Source organism: Anas platyrhynchos, chromosome 2, assembly GCF_047663525.1.
Source record: "Anas platyrhynchos isolate ZD024472 breed Pekin duck chromosome 2, IASCAAS_PekinDuck_T2T, whole genome shotgun sequence".
Classification (NCBI taxonomy): domain Eukaryota; kingdom Metazoa; phylum Chordata; class Aves; order Anseriformes; family Anatidae; genus Anas; species Anas platyrhynchos.
The window spans coordinates 145,769,727-145,792,155 of NC_092588.1; the positions used below are offsets into that span (position 1 = coordinate 145,769,727).

Sequence of the window (22,429 nt, forward strand, 5' to 3'; positions counted from 1 at the left end):
TAGAGGGTTTGGCTAATTTCTTCGAAGGTTCTATATTGTGTCTCAGCTCTTCCATTTTTTCTCTCTTAGAGCCTCTCTGACCTTGCTAAATGGAAGATGATGTGGGCAGGCATGATGCATTTGAAATGTGAAGGCATTAAGCTCATGTATGATGTGGGAGGACATTGAAATGGACGTGGAAGTGGGGTGTCTGTATAGGACAGTGCTGGATACTGAGGTGATGCTCAGTAAACTTTTAATAATTTGCAAGAATGGAGAAGGTTCACCTGCAGCATTTGATGGAGGCTCAGAAAAGCTTACTTGCCTGGACTGTGTGACCATGGATTTCTTCCAGCTTAGTCAAGCTAGAATACGAAACTGGGGGTGTTTTCCAGGGATTTGGAAAAGGCAGGAAATGTTATCTGTCTTAACGTATGGCTACGTAAGAGTAGAGGCTTGGAAGCTTAGAGTAAAGCTGGGAATGTTGCTCTGTCGATGGGTTGGTTATTCACAGGGCCCAAGTGTGTGTGGATGTCCAAGGGAGGAGGCTTACGCTTGGCACCACTTTTCAGGCTGGGAGAAGTACCCCGTACTGCCAAGGCATTACGAATGGAAAGCGAGGCATGAGACACCACATATTTCTCTGAGGTGTGAAAAGTTCTAAGCCTAACAACTGTGGGGAGCTCTGTGATGTGGTAGCTTCAGAAAAAAAGCTGTGTGGCTTTAATTATCGACATGCATCAAATATTCAAGTTCTGTTTGCATAAGAAAATTTAAGTCTGACAGTGGTGTTGCAGCAGAGTTGTTTTCTGTTTTTACTCATGCTTGCTTCAAATGGGTCAAGTCTGTTTATCTTAAATTCCATCTCAACCTTTAAAGCATAGGCATTTAATGTAGAATTAGAACTTTCCATGTGCTTTTTTTTTTATGATGTCGATGTATCTGTACCTCCCACCCTTCCAGACCACTAAGCAGTCTCATTTTCAGTGTTTTTTAAGTTTTTATCATACCTGTGGAAGGTACTAACCCAGAAATATGAACCACACTGTGGTAGAATAAAAACTATAAATCACCAGAGCCCTGGTCACTTTCTCCATATACATCAGTGCTGGATGATGCATTAGTTGGCATTAACACCTCCAGTGCTTTAAATTTTCTATTTCTGTTGCCTTGCTTAGCACGTAATAGGTTGGAAGGTAGATGGATTGTGAGCTTCCAAAGCATTACAAAGTACCTTTCCAAACTCTTGGAGAATTTTTGAGGGGACAAAATCTCTTTCATTTTTTTCCACTAAGCTTTTGTAGCCCAAGAAAAGCAGCTCAGCCTACAGATTATCAAGTTGTGGATCTTCATAGAATTTCTTGGTGAATTTTGGAATCATTTTAGCATAATGTTCCTACTATTGTAACAGCTTCATCAGAAATATTTTTTTTCAACTGGTGGAAGACTTTGAATGCTCTTTTGCTCGTAGCTGGGAAAAATAAAAAGAAGGATGACTCAGATGCATGTGGGTTTTACCAGGAGTCTTGTCTCTTCTGTATCTAATGAATGCTAACAAGTCTGTAACTAATGGAACACGAAACATTAGGGAGATGATGGAGTGCTGGCACTTTTAATAATATCTGTTTGGGAGATTAGGCAGGGGAAGATGTACTGAGATGGGAGTCAGAAGAGCCTAGATTGTGGTGAGCTGGTAGATCTCTGTGGCTTCCACTGGTGGTGGTACTGACATTGGACTCTGCTGAAACAACATTCATTGTAAGGCAAATTAAAAACTTTGTGTGAGTGTGCCAGCTGCATTTTAAATGTATCCTGCTGTAAGTTCAATGTGTAATTTGAGGTGCCTTAACTTCACTGATACAGGCTCTTCTTGGTCAAGTTATTCAGTAGTGGAGGTAGAATAACCAAGGATGAAATCAAAGAGCATTAAGGACTGTGAGAGCTATTAGCTGGTACGATTAAACTGTTCTCTTTAGACTGGTGGAGTTCTGGCTGCTCTAAACAGCTGAAGGAGAAACCCTCTCAACAAAAAAATCCTCTGAAATAAGCAGTATTGTCAAATGTCATTTTGTTGCTGTGTTTTCCAATGTGTTTTTTTTTTTCAGTAGTGCAGAAATAGAATTGAAATTTCTTGAAAACTTTTTCTATTGAGATATGTAATCTATTTTTATTTGCATATGTACTTTCTCTTACTTCTGTAGATCAATTTTCTTCCTGTCTATAACACTCTATTTTAATGAACTGATTTTTCTGAGTTTTCCCTATTAATTTTTAAAGCTGTTAGTAATTTCACTGTAAAGACCTCTTTCCCCTATTTCATCCTATTTTTGTTTGGCTTGTTTTGCTTTTTTTTTTTTTTTTTAATTTTCTTTAAGCATCATTTTGCATCTGTTTCTAAATCAGTCTTTAATGTGGTATCTTTTTCACTCTTCCACTTGTTCTTTTGTAATGAGGACAGGAACATAGATCTTGTACATATTTTATTTCCAAATCTGTGTATTTGATTTGAGTAATTCTGCATAAAGATTTTGCCTGGCATTTTGGGGAAGAGGGAAGGAGGAGAGATTGGGACTTGAAGAAAGCGTTAGGCAAGGCTCAGGCAGGAATTGTGACTTCTGCACTAGTAATTATTTCTGAACTTTCTGAACTGCTTCAAAACATGATCACATTACTGTGTGCGTCATTGTGAGAGACGGAAAAATTTGTTTTCTCTAAATTCTTACATCTCCTCAGAAAAATGTTTTGGTGTTACATAATTGCTATTGTTCTTTTGCATGTTTTTCATAGCATCCTCCTGGGCAGTTGAGAAGGAAGTACAGTTCCTGCTCCACTATTTTCCTGGATGACAGCACAGTCAGTCAACCAAACCTCAAGTATACCATCAAATGGTGGGTTCAATAATTTTGTGTATTTTTTAACTTGAAACTACATTATGTATTACATATGTGTACACATCTGAACCATTACTAAGCAATCTTCACAAGGGGCTTAGTTTTTGAAGCAGTAAGTCTTTTTAATCCAATCATGCTCAAGATGCAATGAATAGAATGAGCAAAGGATATTTCTCTGATTTTAGGTTTGTGTGTAATCAAACTCCCAATACTGTATATCTCCCAAGCAAGCAGCAATTAAGTCTCTCAAACTCTATAAGCTGAAATCTTTGTTATTCCATGTTCAACTGTGCACTTTGGATAAGTCCTCAGAAGGTTACTTGAGTACTTACTTCAGAATTCGCTAAAGATCTGAAATCTGCTGAAATTGAAGAGCTTTTTTTCAGTTCATGAGAAAATGTTCATTTGCTAAGCTTTTCTTCAATTTTCTGTTTGAAATGAGAATGAATTGCCTCCAGATTTATTTCCTTATTGAGTACAGAGACACCAACACTTTATTGCACAGCAGTGGGGAGCTTTGTCTGTGGTGTCTACATGGGCTTATACTTGGGTGACGTCTCAGATGTTCATTTCAGGTTTCACTGCTGCCTGTGTCCGTTTAGAGAGAAACAAAATTGATGTGTATAAAGTATTGATCTTTACGCTTTGTAAAGCGAAGGGAAAAATGAGAAAATGAATGTGCAGTCACTGTTTATGCTGTTTATTATGGTTGTAGATACTCTCTTCAGTTGTTTGCTCTTAATCTAATCCAATGCAAAAATTTATGAAGTCCAAATCTATGTTATAAAGTTATTTACATGAGAGAGAAATGTTGGCGGTCAGTAAACACATTCTCAATTATTCTGTTTAAGAAAAAAAAAAGGGAGGGGAGTGGAGAAAGGATTTGCAGACCAATGCCTAATTCCTTATCAGCTATTTCTGTCTGAAATACAGTCTTGCATTCCTCAAGCTTCTCTAATGAGTAACTTAAAAATAATTCAGATGGGCTGTGGAAAATGATTTTAAGGTTTTGATATTTTTTTTCCCTCTGGGATTTTCATACTTTTCTGCTCTATAATCCTTTTCATGCAGCTTTTTTAAGTGCAGCCTCTTGGGGTGACGGCCAGTTTCAGCACCCTTTTAGCACAGGAACTGGGCCCATTCGTGGAAAGAAGAGCTGGGCTTGTGGCAGCAGCTGAGACGTGGTGTTGGTGGGCAGCAACAGAGCCATGAAAGGGGAGGCAGAAACCCAAGCCTGGGGTGTGGAGCTTGGGGGCAAGGAGGTGGCATCTGGGGGCAGAGCAGAGGGTCAGGAGGGAGGAAAGGGGCAGCAGCAGGGCTGGGGCTGGCAGGCAGCTGCACGGGGTCGGAGAGTTTAGAGAAGGGGTTATGTGGGGTGAGAAACTGGCCTCTGGCCTCTGAGTATTTTCCTCCTCTTCCCTCCCGTCTGGCTGTACAAGTAGCAGATCTAAGGGTTGGGAGACCACAGGATTATCGTTTTTGTAGTACAGCTTCATTTCCTGCCCCCCTCCTGGATGTCGCTGCAGACAAATGACTACTGCACATAAGGAGATCTATAAGGGCTACGTTTTGGCTGGCTCATTTATTTCCTCTGGGTCATGTTATGCACTGGTGGGTTTAAAATATTAGCATGTCTCTTGGAGGTCTTCAGAGCGTGCGGGGTGGCAGGGGAGGGCGATGGAAAGCTGCGTAAGCTGCTCTCTGCACCGCTGTCACAGCCCCTTGGATGCTAGCTGAACCAGTGTGTGAAAAGCAGAATACAAATCGGGCTGAGTTAATCTGTTACAGCTCTGAGAGACCTTCAGATTCTGATACAGATTTCTAAAGAGTAAATATTTTCCTAAACTTAATTTGTTATTTTGTTACAACAGCAACAATATGGGCACCAAGCAGAGCTCTGCATGTATGCTCTTGCATCCACTTTCGTAAAGTGAACTGGAGCTGCAAGTATGTTCCTGGGGGCATAATTTAAAATTAAATTTTGGGACTAATTCATTCGCTGAATAGCTTTCAGTCAAATTAAATTCATTCATAAATCTGTTTTTTATGTTCAGCGAGAGCTGTGTCTTTTAAAAGTCCATGGGTACACAGTATTTTTTAACTTATTACATATATCTATAGAAAAAATCAGTTTTAAAAGCAAGTTTGAGCTAAAAGCTGATGTAGCCCAGTGAAAGCTATAGTGCTTATAAAAAGTCAGTAAAATACATTTATTTTCAACTGAGAAAAAATGTTTTTAAAAAATACCGAAATCAATTACAATTCTACTAACTTGGTAGCTCCAACATATAACTTTCCTAACATGCGGTGTGTTGATTTTCTTGTAAAAATTCTGGAAGAAAAATATAGAGTGACTGATTCACTCTCTTAAAAGGCTTTTTGTGAGGGGAATTTAACATCATTGTAAGACATAAGAAACTTACAGTGAATTTGACAAAACAAACCGTCAGCAAATAGAATCGCTGAACTCACTCCTCATTCCTCTGTAGTTTTTGCTGGGTTTTGTGCTGTTAGAATAAGTGGGAAGAGTGCTGTTCCTGCTTTATCCTTCAGCAAAGCTGCGTCCTGAGTAAAGCATGTATCCTTTGATAAATCTGGAGTCACAAGTTGGAAACTCGAGAGTAAGCATGAGAAGCTAAGTCTTAGTTTTCTTCAGTCTCAGAAGTGAATGGGATCAGTTAGTTATTTGTATATGTAATTAAAATCTTAATTTTCTGTGTCTATGGACAGTGTGTGCAGAATATAAACAGATGTACTTACATGTAGGTTTGTGATGGAAGAGCATGGGAAATGCACAATGCAGTAACTTATTTAGGGAAGTATCTTTCCTAAGTTAAAATAAGTAACTTGATGCAATAAAAATGTTAGAGCCTTGTATTTGAGTCTCCTATGTGAGTAACTACATAGAAAGAATCAGAAATTTGTGGATTTAAATATAAAATCATAAGCCAAGGGTGATTAACATGTTTCAAGTTAGCCTTGCAGCATTATTGGACAATCAGAGTGAATATCCAACACTTGTGTCACTTATCTTCAACCTTGGATGTCAGGAGGAGATTTGTTATTTACTTTAGTGGATGTGGGCTTTAAATGGAGGGCATGTGTGACTTGGTATATGGAGTATGAGTATTTGTGGAAGGTACTTTGTTACTAGTAGGAAGGAGGCACTTGAGTGTGCTGAACAAATATTCTCAGATGACCTATTTACAGTGTTTTACCTGGCATCTAATAATAAACAGAAGAAAGTAGGCTATTGAGCATATTTTTTTGTCGTGTGTTCTGCTAAGTTTTAAATTTGGATGTTAATATGACATCCTGAGATGTTAATATGACAATATGACAATCCTGAGATGTTAACTCTATATTTTTCTTTACAGTGTAGCTCTTGCAATATATTACCACATCAAAAACAGGTATGTGAATAATGAAGTATGTGAATAATGAAGTCTTGTATGGAAGATCTCTTTAATCAAAACAAATTAACTGTTGAAACCCTAAAAATCTGTGATTTGGTTCTTTGAAAATGCTTTTGGGTAGTATTTTTTCTTATCTCCAATGTTAGAAAAAAGAGATGTATTCTCCTATATAGATGTATTATTTTACTTAAAAGAATAAAAATCAGAAGATTATGTATCATAAAAATGTGCAAATACAGTTCAGCATTGAAAAGCTTTGATTCAGTATTTGGCTTTATATGCTCTGGGCACTTCTGTATTACGCATATGTCTCAAATGGATTTAGAAGAAATCTGCATAGTGTCTTTCAGATTTATTTTTTTAGGCTACACCCTTGTAAAATTGACTATGTAAGTCAACAATCACTTAGTGGATTTTTAAGTACAAGCCCTTAATTATATAGTAAGATTGACATTGTCAATAAACGTAATTCAGGACATCGCAGAAGCAGAGCAAGTCCTGTCTCAACACTCCTGCTGTAGTATGCTTTAGATCTATGCTCAGCCAGGTTGACTGTTAACACTAAAACAGGTTCTCTAAAAAAAGTAACTTGGTGCATGAATTCAGGTTGTTGTTAAGTTGCACTTCTGTTTCTTAAATTACATGTTGTCATGATGTAATATGTCACAGTATCATCAAATAATACTGCCTGAAATTTTTAAGAGATTTGTATAAATACCTCAAATTACTTACGCGTCCATAGCTTTTCAGTGTCTTTTCAGAGAACTTAGCCAGCTTAGATCTCGATCTAACAAACCAACTTACGTCTAATTTTTTTCTTCAGGACTGTAAGAAGTCCAACTAGAACAAAGGGAAGTACTCATAAATTTAAGTTAAGCTGGTACATCATTTGGGACCATGTTTCAGGTCACTGGAACTCATTACACGTGTTGAAACAAGGCCGGCATCTGAAGAGAGAAACATGTAAAAGTGCACAAAGGCAGAAAGGTTTAGGGCTCGATCCCTGATGAAAACTCTTAGAAGACTTTCCAAGATTAAACATAGCAGTATGTAAAGCAAAAGTTAGAGTGAAATACTTTTGCTAACTTTTAATCTAATTTCCTAGGAAATGAACCATTAATGATCGATCATGCTTGGTTTACTAGTTTATCTGTCTGTGGTTCCCTTCTTCCCCTTTGCTTCCATCATCTCTGGGTTAGTTTGGCCAGCTAGTCGATTGTAACTATGCTTGACTGACTAATAGAGATCCATCCCAAAGATAGTCAGATCCTAAAGTTTTGTGGAACAAAAATATCCTAAGTGCTCAGTTAAACATTATGCCAGCTGGGTGAGGCGCTCAGCAGAATGGGGGCACTTCAGGAACCACGTGCGGGTGAGAAACTTCAGTAAGGGCTCACAGTATCCAGGAGGAAATCCAGAGCCAAAGGAAGCTGAATCCCTTCAGATTGCCATGAAACTGATTTCTGACGACAGTAAAATATGCACATTCATAGTTTTATTACAGAACTCAATGCAAGCTTGACCTGCAGCTATTAGAGGCTAAACATTTATAAATGAAAGGGCCCTGTGTCAGTGACTGGAAAACAAATACATTCTGATTGTTATCTTCTTGGGAAACTTGGTATCTGTCCGTTCTCTTTGGGGGTGGAAAGGTGATTTATTCGGTAGGAACTGCTTGCTGCTTGTCCCTCCTCGAGTTCCCCAGGGCAGCGAGATGCGTTGTAACCGCGCCCTCTGCTGCACTCCCTACAGACAATCTCAGGCCTGTGTGCATCAATTAGCGGCTCTGAAACGAAGGATGTGAAATGACTGCTCTCCCTTTGCTTGTCTCTGATTTGGGAACGGAGGGAACAACGTGATAACAGCTCTTGGTTGTGTTTGCTGCTGAAATGGCAACAGCCAAACATATGTTCTGTTTCCTGCCATTATAGGGGGAAAGGAAGTTGTTGACGTATGCGGTAGAGTCGGGTTCGTTATGGGGGCTGGGGAGTAAGAAACCACTGCAGCTCCTGGGTAGGCTTAAAGTTGGTTTTGACAGAAAACGAGTCAAGCTCTACCTGAGAAGAGTTCTTTTCAGACAACAATTATCTGTCCTCTTTCTCCTCTATGCTTAGTTTAAAAGAAAACTATTTTCTAGTGTTCCAGACTCACCAATCCCAGATGTCACTTTTCAGAGTACCTAATATGTTTCATATGTTCCCCACATTTTGTTTGATTGTGACATTCTAATTATTCCTAGTTTTCCCAATGTCTCCTCTCATTGTTCTGTTGAATTTTTCCAGCTTTTGTTGCATTTAGCTGTCTTACAGGTGGTAGGAAGGCTTACACCTATCTTGCTTTTGAAGGAATGCACGAGTGTTGGCGAATTTGCTGAACAAAATAAATAACCAAAATTAAAGCAAACCAACCATGAAAAATGCTTAGATCAATTAGTAGACAATTCCTTTTTGAAAGACAACAGTACAACTTTATTTTAGTGAGGACAAAAGCCTATCAACTCTTTTTCCGTGTAGGTTTTTTTATGGCAATCAAATGTGCCTTCATAGCACACAGCATGAAGAAATAGAAAAATAATTTTTTTCTTTCCCTCTTCTCATTGTGAAGGGCCACAGCTTATGTTAACACAGCAATGATTCCAGTGAGACCACTTCTGCATTAAAATACCAACTTTTTTGTTGGGGTAGATATCTGGCCTAAAATCCTTGCTGATTAGGCATTTTGAAGTAATTATCTCAATCTGTTAGTTCGTTTTAAACTACTCCTTTAAAAAAAAAAGTATTGATTTCCAGTGTGAACAGGCTTTATAGCAGAAAAGAAATCAACTTTAGATGTTGAGGTTTAAATGTTATCTACCAATAAGCACATTTTTTAGACATTAGTCTCCTGTAAAACTCGTGTTTGCATGCTCTGTGAGACACGTGTTGAGTAAAGATAAAAAACATTCAGTGGTTTCTCTCTTAAGACCTCTCTGACCAGAGCACCAGGGATGGAATATATAAAGATGGTATTGTAGTAAGAAAGTCACATGGATGCATCTGTCCAAAAAGTGTTCGGTTCTAACTGGCACTGTTACACCACTCGCTTTTGTGATGGTTAATATTCCTGATAAGATTACACACAGAAGTCTTAAATTGCATCCTGGATGTTAGGCTTGTGAAGTTGCATCAACTTTCATGCTGATCTTGAACAACAGGGATGAGAGAAATATAGTGAATTAAGATCCGTGAATAGAAATATTTTGTCTGATTTTTTTATATGTTCTTTTTTGCTTTCAGAATTTGTTAATGGTATTGGGTTTTCAAAAGAAATAAAAAGTGATGTATGTATATATTAAAAAAAAGGGTAACTGTAAAAGATACAAATATTTGTAAATGTCATGACTTTGAAAATAATGGAGGAGGAGAAATTAGCTAAAGGAAGAGATTTCAAGGATTGTCACGAAGTTAAGAAAAACAGAGTAAGCTGAGCTGGTTTTAATATATTAGAAGTTCATCGTGGTACATCTTAGGCTGTGAAAAAGCCTCACGGTAGTGGGCAGAAAAGTTGTATGTCCTGAGCGTTTAAATTTGAAAATTTTAGCATAGTTTGTAATATGGATTTCATATTGCACGTGAAATTTATGGTAGAATATATCCAACTCCTATGTGAGAGTCACATTTCTGCAGTGTTTCTAAGCGCACTACAGCATAAGGAGTATTAGAGCTTTAATGATCTGCTTGCATCTGTGACAGCTGCATGTTATTACATTCAGATAATGACACTACTTTGGTTTTAATACTTTTTAGGGACACAGATGGAAGAATGCTCTTAGATATTTTTGATGAAAACCTTCATCCCCTTTCGGTAAGTTCATTTATCTCTTCTTCTTTTTCATGTGAACTGTCTTTCTGTCTGCTTCGTTTTGTTTCAGTCACCTATTTGGAAGTATTTCTTCCTTAGAAATCCGAAGTGCCACCAGATTATGACAAACATGATCCAGAGCAGAAACAGATTTACCGCTTTGTTCGGACGTTGTTCAGTGCTGCTCAACTGACTGCTGAATGTGCCATTGTCACCCTGGTGAGTGTCTGAGAGATGACATCAGCTATCTGACAGACCCAGTTTTGTTCCTAAAGCTTGCTTTTGTATGATTTAATAGAGCTAGGTGATGCCAGGGGATTTTTTCTCACCATGGAGACCAAGAGAATTTCTTGATGGGAAGAGATATTGCAGTTCATTTTCTTGGGGAGAGTTACTGATCAAAGAAGAGGGTGGATAACATGACACAAAAGCCAGGGTTATGTCTTGCCCTCACAGAGTGATAACATTACAGGCCACCAGAGTGACTAATAGAAAACGCAGGTGGCATAAGCAATCTGAACAGGAGGGAATGTTAAAAGCAGAGATTGTTCCACTTTTGTGGGTTTATTGTGTATCACTGTAACTCCCAATGGAGATTCAGGGACAGCTGCAGGTAATTTAAGAGCATTAATAAGAATTGATGGACACGCAAAGGACTTGGTGAGTGACTGCAGCATGTTGGTGATGGCTTTTTTTTTTTTTTTTTTTAACTTCCACTGTACTTGTCTTTCAGGACTGCGTCACAGGGCTGAACAATTGTACTCAAGGCTGAAGTTTAGCTACTTAAAAATAGCACAACACAAAAGAAGGTTCAGATTTTCAGCTGGTGTGGATCAGCATAGCTATGTGGATTATAGGAGCTAAAGTGATCTCTGCCAGCTGAGAATTTCTTAATTTTCCTGAAATTTGTACCCTGCCAACCCTCTATAGCTTTCAGGCACAATTTTGGCCATGTTCTTGACTCAGAAATTTTAGAAGAATGAAATATGTTTTTACAATAACATGTGTTCTCCTAACAGCTTTGTTATGCACTTCAGATAGGAGAAAGGGAAACTGGAGAAGGTGGATTTTGAAGGCTAGACCCGCTCATTTCCTCTGTTAATCTTAGAAGACAAGGAAGAGAAATTAGTTGGCAGGCTTTTCTCCTTCAGACAGTCAGAATGAATTGTACTAGCCAGTACAGAACATGAATCTGAGGGAAACAGGGCAAGAAACACCCTGCAGTGCTCCACCCTTGCATTTTGAAGCATTACTCTACCAAGTTACTTGACCCAGCCATTAGTTGTTTTCTGAAATGACATTTTATCTGTCTTTTTTACATAATTGTGCTAAGTACTTGTCCTTCTTTTTCTTCCTGAGTGTTTTCTGCTGGAGGCAAGATATGTTGTGTGAATCAGTATGTTCTTGTATAATTTAATTAATCTACTGACAAATACAGCGGAACTTTGTTGTAGTTATCTGTTGTTTGATCTTAGGCTATTTGATCAATGAGGGCACTCTTTAATAGAGAGGAAGAGGGCGCTTTTTTTAAATAACAGTATCTTCCTGTCATTGCAATGCATGGAAAGTTCTTTCCCAGAAATCTTGTTAGCCCATGAATATATTTAAATATTTTACATTTATAACTACTTCACTGCCTCTTCTGTTTCTCACGTGGTTTCCTTGCAAATAACTGCTTTTGGTGTGATCTGCAATTAAGTATAAATGTTTTCCATTCATTTGCCATATTGCCATTCCAGTAGTTGTTACTGTTTGAAAGCTTAGATGGCTTGGGTGTTTTACCCAATGCTGATAAAAGATAAACTGTTTTATAACCTGGCACTCAAGGCAGCCATGCAGATGTTTGGAGATAAATTTGGTATAAGTGATCAGTATTACTGTTCTGCTATTCTTGACCATTTTTTCAAGATGATAGCACGTGCCTCACCCTTCTTTCCAGAAAGCTTCAGAATTTGGGGATAAACATTGTTTTACAAGTATGAAATTCTGCTGCTGCTGTTCTCATTTTCCTCTGTTCTTTTTAGATTTCATTTCTTTATTTCTTAGTGTCATCAGAAGGGGCCCCAGAGACAGATCATATTGTTTCTGAAACATTCAAATGTGGAAATTAGTCTGTTCGAAAGCAATTGACTGCCCTCTTCCCCACCCCATTCATCATGTCTTAATAGTGTTGATAGTGCTATTTATACGTCCTCCAAATGTTTTTAATTTTAATATCCTGACTGGAGAAGAAAGCATTTCCTGCTGAAGCTTATGTTTTGCCATAGTCTGGTCATACATTGGAGAGCAATGTGATAGCCCCGTCTGCTACTTGAGCCTTGGAGGAGGGTTGCCAGAAGGTAGGAAGTATATCTGTGGCGATCACAATACACTTGGAACTAGATTCTGCAGCTATTATCTTTCACTTTAATTATTTTTAAACAGTCCTAACCACCATTTTTTATTCCTCAGGCAAACCAAATTATTAATGTGGACTAAGGTGTGTAGTTGGATGCATTTGTTTGTCTTTTTATATGCCATTATCCAGACAGAAACAGTAGTTACAACTAGTTATATAGCAAGATGTATGTTCAGCATGGGAGGAAAGTAAATGTGAAACTCCAGACTGTTAGATGAGCTAGTATCCAGCAAAAAAAGACAGCATCGTATTGCTTCAAGCACTTAATTAAAATATTTCAATTAAAGTCTGCACTATTACAGCAAAACCAATTTATAATTAAACAAAAGATTTAATTTTCACACAGTCTCCAGAGCTGCCAAGAGATTTTCTGTATTGATGGGTGAAAAATTAAAATCTCAGGTTGAAACAATTAATTACTAATTCACATTAATTTATATAATAATACCTTAAGAATTATTTTAGTGTTAAGAATTACTTTTGTTGCTGATGTAAAATCTTGTACCAGTGAACAGCTGAACTATACCCTGTGACCTGACTTTGGGAGAAAAACAATGCTTTTTTCCACCTGACCCAGAGTATTCCCATCCTCGCTAAAACTGAGAAATGCCTTTCATCTTCATCATCTCCTTGGGTGCAGAGGTGGCAAGTTGCACTTAAAATAATGTGTTAATTGAATAGCAAATGCGAATAGTAGTGTTATCCATGCCAATAGGAAAACCATACATAGCCCACATGTCATGAGAGTTAAACATTTTCACTTTGTTGTTTTCTTAAGAAAAAACAAAACAAAACAATCCTATTAACTAGACCTGAAGAGGAGAATGATCCAAGCTTTCTGCTTTGTCTTGGCGTGCCTTTCTGAGTTTTGTTTAAGTAGGCCAAATCTAAGGCACCTGATAAACTCCAGCGTGCATAATATTTTCAGAGGTTACATTTGCATAGGCACATGTACTATAGACTCTTGTCAGATACAGTGCTAACTACATGCAGTGCATGGACTGATTTTTTTTTTCTGCAAAGTTCAGAGGAGTGTGTTTTGAAATACGTTGCAAAGTCCATACTGTGACCGAAGGGATTTGATACTGGGAATTTTTAAATTTGAAGTATGGAAGAGTAACTTCTTATGAAAAACAGGGATTTAATTAATCCAGCCAGATTTTCCTGAGTTCTTACCGCACTCTCCAGTCACTTTTTTAGTAACTAGGTAGAGAATATGTTGAATGAATTTCTTGAATTATGTGATGAAAATTATAGCATTTGAGGGGATTTTTGTTTTCTGTGTGTTTGGAGTAAAGGAGAAAGCCTTTAACTGGTTTCCTTTCACTGGGATATTTTTAAGTGCAGATAATATTTTTTTCCCCCCTGTTGTATTTAAAGTATCAAGGATGTGGTACTGGTTTAAAGAAAACAAAGTTGTTTTATTTTTTTTTTTTAAAGAAGTGATGAAAGGCTATACAGACGTTTAATCTGTAGCAGAAGTCCTTTTCAGCTGGTGTGGTATACCTACTGGTCCTTATACAGCTACTGGAAGATGCAGGCTCCTCTGAACACCTCAGGGTACAATGTGAGCTATTTGCTGCCTGGTTTGAAGGCTGCCACTCTCCCTCCAGTGACCAAGACAGAGATCATGAGTGCAGTGAGAGCAAGGCAAAGCTGGGCTCTGCTTGGTGTAAGAAACCCATGAGAACAGTTGTGTGTGTCTGTTACTGTTTGTGGCCACCTTTTTAATTCCCCAACAGAAGAGCACGTTCATTTCAAGCAATGAATACTGATCCCAGTTTGAGACTGGAAAGTCAATGTTGTCTAATAGTATGAGTCCATTTTATGCGTATTACAGACTTTTGTCTTAAAACAAGTAAACTGGGGGACAAACCTGAGGATGTGTGATTTTTCTCTCAGTTCCATTAGTGTTTTCTATAAGTATCTTCAATGCTACTTTGCAATTATTCACATTTTCAGAGCCGTTTTATAAGTGCATTCATTACTATCTTTCAACACTTGGTCTCAGAAATAAAAATTGGATGAAATTGCAAGGACTGTGATGATGTGATGTCCTTTTCCACCAAATGGATGGCACTAGACCTTTACAGAACATTTTTAAATGCCCAGCTGGGTAATTTTAAAGCACAGTTATTTCGGGAGCGTTGTGGTAGGGAACTGGCTGATTGCTTCGAACAGAGCATATGGCAATTTAGTGATTGGATTGGAGCCGTAATTTGGCTATATGGGACCCACTACCAATTATAATTTTTCCATACAGATTTCTTTTTAGTTTTAAGACATTGTAACACATTGAAGTTTTCTCATTAAAAGAGGACTGTATATTTCCTTTTACTTCTTGGAGATGTGTTGGGATGGATGCTGCCTTTATTAAGTTAATCTGTGCTTCTGCAGCTAACAACGTGGGTTACATAGTGACATCTAATGCAGCGTAAATGTGAGAGGGAGGGAATGAAGTTGTTGCAAGTAAACAAGCATTTGTAGATTCTCAATTATGGAACATAAAATAACAAAAACATAGTCTCCATCAATGTGCAACTAGTGATAATTGATTAAAGCCACTAGATTTTTTTTTAATTTTTTTTTTTTTGTAAAACTTGGGTAGAATTTGACTTGAAGCAACACAAAAATAGTATGAGAAAAGGTTGTGTTTTGCTCTTGCCATTACCTCAAAATTCAGAATTCTTTCACTAATGCCAGTGGTATTCTTTGGCGATTGCCAGTTTCTGTAGTGTGTGCTGAGACTCCCACTCAGCCTCCTTGGAGGGCATGCACAAATTTTGGTCTCTGGGTTGTACCACACTCCAGCACTGCAGACAGAATCACAGAATAATCTAGGTTGGAAGAGAACTCTGGAGGTCAAGTCTGGTCCAGCTTCAGCTCTGAGCATGATCAGTTGAATGAGTTTGCTTAGGGCCTGCCCAGTTGAGTTGAAATTTTATCACTGAGGATAAAATTTCACCTCAACAGAAGACCTGTTTGGTTGTTTTATGGAGTTAAATTAAGGGATTTTGTGTCCTTAACTGTGATAAGAAATATCATTTGGATATTGGAGGTTAATGTTGAATACCTCCAAAATGAAGGAACAAAGAGAAAGAAAACTCTGAAGGAATCCCATAGTAAGCTTTTAATAAAACTGGTTCCTTTGGATTGCAACATATTGAAATGAAATAATTTGACACATTTTTTTGATACATGTCCTTCTCAAGGGGGAAAAAGGAGAAGAAATAAGCCTCCTGAAGTATTTTAACTTTTCTTCTTACTTGAGATTATTATATAATATACAAAATATGGTATAATGTCCTCTGAGATGGAAAAAAAATGAGATACTGCTTCACACTAATTAAAACTGAACTCCTCATTGCTATCTTTAGTTTTAGTTTCATCAAACAGATTTATGTTCTCTTGACTGGGTTGTTGTGTAACCAGCTGCCTGGTATCCAGACTCATAGGGAGCTGGGACATCCTAGAAAACTGGGACAACCCTGAACACTGTGATTGTTACTATGGGAAGTCCGGGATGGATTCACCCAACTGCAAATAATCACCCTGGGGGTCAGTTGTGGCTGGAGCAGCACTGCTGAAGATTGGATGCTGTTGCCAGGCTGGTGCCATTTTGCAGTTCTGCCCTCCAGGCCTAGTGATAGTATCGTGTGGCTGAATGATTCTCCACCATGCAAGTTCAAGTTGTGGGAATTAAGAAAAGAGGCACCCAAACTAGCTCAGCATAGGGGCATTTCGGGTCTGGCAGATTAATTAGCTCAAGATAATGTGCTGAAGCAAATCAGAGCCGTACCTCTTCTGGACTTGAAATAGTTTTGGAAGCCTTTTAACTACATGCCTGTGGTGCTGCATCTAAGCTAATGAACCGCTACAGACTATAAGACAGTTTGGGATCACCTATACCTGCAGAGTGGTAATTGTATTTCATTAGTAGATAAAAATTCCTGTTAATTCAGATAAATAAATTCTTAACAAAGACAAATCATCTGATTGGTTTCACGTATGATTAAATAATAATTTGCTCATGTTCCAATTTTAAAGGTCAGTCATTGCAAAATTTTGATGGGAGTCTGTGGGAAGAGATGGAAAATAAATACTGCTTTGCCAATCTCTTCACTCTGTGCAGGATATCTTCTGAAATGTGCACAAGTTATTAAAATGTCTCCAGTGAAGTGCAGGCGCTGTCCATGAAAGCTTGTTAGGCTGACAATCACATAAAAGCATGTGGTTCATTCCCAAACACAATAGATTAATAATGGAGGAGGCATCAGGCTCCAAGGTACTGAATTTTTAAGTAGAAATGTATTGGCAGTCCATTGGTGTTTTCCAGGTCGGAACAGTGTTTTCGTTTCAGCTACAAAATGAAACATAATGTGACAAATGAATTTTGAAGTTTGTTGGTATTAACACTGGCTTATACTTGTTCTTTGCAAACTGGGAAAATTCAGAATATGTTGTTTGACTGAAGCCAATAAGAGTTTTTCCTCAGGACACATCAGCAACCACGATCATTGACTTAAATGGTCATGCTATCGCTCTGCAAAAATCTGTGAACATGCACAGAACAAGTCATAGAACTAAGTGGACGATGACAGGTGTTGTGAAGATGGCTCTTGGAAGCTATTAAACTATTTGAGGAAAACTAGGTGTTGAATTAAGGCAGAATTAATCTTTTGTCTTTTCGGAATTCAGCTTTCAAATATTCAGAAGAGAAGTGCTTGGAAGTGTTACCACAAAAGCTTACTTTCAGAAGAAGCACTGCAGAAGATGAGTTATAGAGAAAAGTAACATCAGTGTAATAGCTTCAATTTGTTTTAAGCTTTAGATCCATTCCTAAGCATTTTTAAAACTTATTTCTTCTATATTTCTTCTAGATAGCAAAAGCTCTTTTTATCATTTAGTTTTGCTTCTCTAAAGGAATACCTGCTGAAGTAATCCAGAGATGAGAAGAGATTTTCAGACCATTTTAGTAAAAGTTTCTCACATTGTGTCTTCTGAGCTTTTTGGTCTTTCAGTGTGTAAGTAAATTTCTACCAGCATCCTGAGATGTAAGTTATAATACTCTTTTCCACAGCAGGCTTTTAAAACTTAGCTTGTTTTTATACGACTTTAGAGCTGCTAGTCCTAAAGAAAATGTAGAAAGTGGTTCACTTTCACAAATTAAGCCAGTGAAATTCATTGCAACACACAAGTTTATTGAACCATGTAGTATACAGAGAATGCAGAGTCTGATTCAAAACCCGTATTTGAGAAAATGGTCCCTGCACTTAAGACAGTATTCAATATATAGACTTCATTGCATAACTAAGGTGAATACAAATGACATTTCCATACATCACATTTACCATTACAGGGTCAACATTTTCAGAGCTTTTTTTTTTCCTTGAGGTGGATGGAGTGTGTCTGCCTGCATGTGGGCAGACGTGCTTGCTGCAGCCAGCAGAAGCAGGTGGCGTTCTCCCACCAGCCACACGTTTGTTTGGGATGAGTAGCGGAGTGACTAACCGCCCACCAGCCTTCCTCTTCAGATGGGCTGGGAGCCACCTGGCCCTTCTCCAAAAGTCTGTACTGATTCAGCACATCTTTGCAGCCGCCAGAAGCATCCCCCTGCAGTAGCGTAGGCTAGTGAGTACATGGCTAACTCTGCCTCTCCTTCTTACTTACTCCTTTTTACCCATCAAGGTCAAAATCCTGGTGTTCACTCTGCTCCTGTGGGCTAGACCAACTACATGGCAATGATCTGAGATAAAAACTATGGTTGATAGTCTCCTTTGTCACAGTAAGCGTTCTCACATGCTTGTAGGAGAGAGAGCTCACTTGGCTGTGCCTACACCGCTTTGACAAAGACACTGCCTCAGAAGGGCAAAAGCTCGAGGGCCTTTCCCCTGCCTGAGTTATGCTGTCTGTGGAGTCACCTGGTTCTCTCCAAACACAGAAAAAAAAGAACTTGTAGGTGATGCAAAGTTTGGAGGCTTTCTTGGCTATAGTGAAGAACTAATCTAATGTGTTAGTATAGGCCTATATTTGGGAGACAAGTCCCAGGTTATGTTGAATTCCCACATTAGCGGAGGACCTTGATAAACTTCTACAAATATTTGCTGCAAGAGGAAGTCTTGTTCTTTTTTTGTCTTCTTGCTTGAACACACTTAAAACTCAAAACTGAGTCAGGGAGGCCAATACAAGTGAGCAAAACAAAATGTTCTCTTTTAAGGCATTTTCCAGGAAGGAGCCAGAAACCATGCAAAATGCCCTTCTCCTGGTGAGGTATTTCTCATCTTCAGTTTTATTCAAAGATTATACAGAGCCTTGCTCCAGCAAGCTGTATTTCTGGAGTTAAGCCCAAGTTATCACCAAGGACTCAAAAGTGATTATTCATTTTCCTCAACATGCTACTAGAAGATGCTCAGATGTCTTGGTGGTATAAGGATACTGTCTTAACAAGCTATTTCATTTTTAAAGCTGATTTCTCAGGTATACACTGGTGGGAAGGTAGCAGCAAGTTCATGCTCCCCGTGTACTTACACCTTGAGTAGATGAACTTACACCTGAGTTCTCTGAATGCCTTTGAATTTGAGCCCACAATAGAATCCTTGCTCTTTCTTTTCCACTGCATATGCTAGAACTGCATGTAGGAAAGAATGTCATTTTCTTGTTTTTGCCTGCTCTGTGTGTCTCAGTGGGGTATTCATTTGAAATCTATTGAACTATCTGTGCGGTTGAAATTTCAGGGGCTTGCATTAACAGTAGAGGAGCAGGTTCAGCACTGATGTAAACCAAATGAAGTTCATTTCCATTGCCCTAATTTAAGAGTGGCATGATCTTGCAGCGTCCATCCTCTCCCTGCATTAGCACTGTGTGTTGCTTTAAACAAGCCTTTCACTTACCTGGAACAACTCCAGAGGTTCTTTGAACTATGAACTAACAACAATTTTGCTTGCTAAGTTGAACAAGTATGTTTGTGTTACATGGTAAGAAGTTTATGCAGGCTCCCTAAGAAGAAAAAGGCCGCCTTTTTAACAGAACTATCAAGGAGTGCAGGCTCTGCTGAGATGCACATGCCACTTTTTTTTTTTTTACTGAGCTTTGTGTTTCTGTGGTTTTGACGTATCACTGGAGGAGTGAGTCTTTTGAGTCCCCATGGCTGTTCCCACCTCACCCACGTACACACATTTCTTTCAGTTTCTGTCTTGAACCCTTGTGTTGGAGTGACCACGTGTTTATTTTTAAGGACTTAATTTTCTCAAAATATTTAAACTTGTTTGTTTTGCACTCATACACCATGTGGAGCTCCAATACCAAATCTTACTTGTCAAAATGTGATGAATATTTTAAAACAATAAAACCAATGCTGGTATTATGGGATCTATGTTGTTACTGTGCAACTAGTAAATCTTCAGTTCCACATATTTAGCGTGTTAATTTTTTGCACATCTTTCTGTCAAACAACGGATGGAGCAGTGCAGCAGTCCCATCGGAGTGTGCAGCAGCAGTGCCAGTCCTTGCGCTCCCCTGGCTGCAGTGGTGATGCTGGGTGTTCTTTGTAGTTATAGGCTTGTGGGCAAGAAATGAAACTGCAGAACAAGTTCACTTCTTGATGCTAGCTAGGGAAGCCAGTAAGAAAAGGTTGTTTCTTAATCAGAGCACAGTTTGCTAACTGAAATGACTACGTCTCATTTTCCTTAAATCAGCCAGAAGAGTGCAGTGAAACCTGCTTGAAACAACCTCAAGGTGGACTGAGAAATCTGTAGATTGGGAGAGGTGGTCTGCATTATATTTTTCCCGAAAAAAAATTCTCTGTATGCCTTCTATGCTGCGAGGCAGTTCATTTTGTGCTCTGTCTGTGCACCCACGTTCAGATATTGAATGTTTTTTCATAAAACATACTCTTTTCTCTAAATTACAAAACGTTTGCATACTGTTTTCAGTGACCTTGTTCCCAAGTTCTAATTGCTTGTATGTATTAGAATAGTTAAAATTAATGAACAAAACTATATAAAAGCTGTAATTGGTTGTGATATTATTGGGGACTCAAAAAAAAATAAGAGCTTAGAATTACTTTTTTTTTAATTTATTATAAATTAAATACTTTCTAATGGTAGACCTTTCAGGAACCACAAATCACTGAAGGTCCTCTGTGTGCTTCTGTTAGCACACATCCTAATAGAAAATCACAAGTAAGCTCTCCTGGGTTTTAAAGGTTTTCCCCCTGTGCTCCCCTTTCCCTTCCCCTTTATCAGCACAGATTTCATATATATTAGCTATTCTTACGGTATTACTTGATTAGGTGCTAGTAAATTTTAACTTAGTGAAACTGCAGAAGGTTTATTATGTGCCTTGTCAGCTGGTATATAAATCGGATGTGGATTGCAGAAGCATTCGGTTTTGTTCACCTCATGTAACTATTCGTAATGGTTGTAATTTCCCTTTTCCTATTAGGGGCTAGAGGAGGGGGGCACACAGATCATGCACAACCCATATTTCTTAGTACACGTTTTGTTCATCAGTCTGTTATTAATGTAAATGAGCTGCTGTTACTGCTAGCAGGTATATTCATTCATACAGCATGTTGGCTTACTGGAGTGATCCAGTGGGCCCCTGGCATACTCAGTTGGGGTTCCCTGGATGGAAGGGCAAACCCAGCTCCGTTTTCATAAGCAGAAATTGGCCTCCTGGCAACTTTCTGGTAGCTGTTCTGAAAGTCCCTACGTGGTCCCTTGTTCTATCTGATGTGGGGATATAATTCTGCAGCCTTTGTAAATAGCAGCCTCTCACGTGAAGTCTGGGTTGTAGGAGCTCTTGTTGATGCTGGTCTGTGTTGGTGGTCTTGGGCAGTTGGACCAGACTCCTGTGTCCTTAGTTTATCAGTTCTTGCAGGTCCAGTGGGATTACTGATATGCATCTCCAGCGCTTATCACTCCAGAGGAAACTGTTAGGCATGTTATCTCAGCACATACATTTCCTTCGTTCAGCTCGTTGTTTCTCTGGCGGCTGTGTCTCCATCCAGATGCCTGGGGAACCTCTTCACCAGAGGGGACCTGCAGGACATGATGCTGTATCTGATAACCGATAGGCTGTAAATTAGAACCACAGCTGCTTGTGTGATAGCTAATAACAGTAATTGGTAGCATGCCCTTGCCTTCCTCATTAGTAGCTAGCAATTTATTTGTTTACATTATTATTTTAATAATTTATTTACACTATCATTTGAATTCATTCCAATATGTGAATATATTAGCAACAGTTAAGATAGAAAGCAACAGTTTTGTTTCTGGTTGTATGATCAGGATGCAAAGGCCAACTAAAACATGAATTTATCACATCCAGTCTTGAGCTTGGCACAAATGTATGGATTTAAACCCACAGCTTTTATAAAAGAACCTTCTTGAGAGCATATTACTGTTTTGAAATTGCTGGATTGGGTTTATTGCAATAGTTTTTCATTTCTACTTAATAGCAAACCAGATTAAGTCTTGATTTTAATGTGTTTCCACAGGTATATCTTGAAAGACTTTTAACTTATGCAGAGATAGATATTTGTCCAGCGAACTGGAAGCGAATTGTACTGGGTGCAATTCTACTGGCATCCAAGGTTTGGGACGACCAGGCGGTGTGGAATGTGGATTACTGCCAGATCCTGAAAGATATCACAGTCGAAGACATGTGAGTCCAGTCTGTTTCTCTTTGTCAGCAAATGCCAAGATTTGTGTGTATGAGGGAGAGGGGAAGTTCTCTCATACCTTGTGTAAAGTTTGTGTGTCTGCCTTCCATCTGAACGTGGTGAATGCTGATAAATGGCATGAGGTCTACTAGAGAGTTGCTTACATAGAAAATGTGGACTTTTTTTTTTCTGGTTAAAATGTATTTTACTGCTGGGTGTTCACACAATTGTGAACCTGCAG

At 38.5% G+C, this 22,429-nt stretch overlaps 1 protein-coding gene across 3 annotated transcripts in view; it reads left to right on the plus strand.

Annotated features, from left to right (window-relative positions):
* Nucleotides 1-22,429, plus strand: part of CCNY (cyclin Y) — a 124,859-nt gene that overhangs the window by 88,720 nt on the left and 13,710 nt on the right. For all 3 annotated transcript variants that reach the window (XM_027450481.3, XM_038173613.2, XM_072033809.1), the window contains 5 exons: nt 2,767-2,867; nt 6,248-6,283; nt 10,072-10,129; nt 10,226-10,345; nt 22,024-22,190. In XM_027450481.3, the coding sequence (XP_027306282.1) occupies nt 2,767-2,867; nt 6,248-6,283; nt 10,072-10,129; nt 10,226-10,345; nt 22,024-22,190 (482 nt within the window). The remainder of the gene's footprint in view (nt 1-2,766; nt 2,868-6,247; nt 6,284-10,071; nt 10,130-10,225; nt 10,346-22,023; nt 22,191-22,429) is intronic.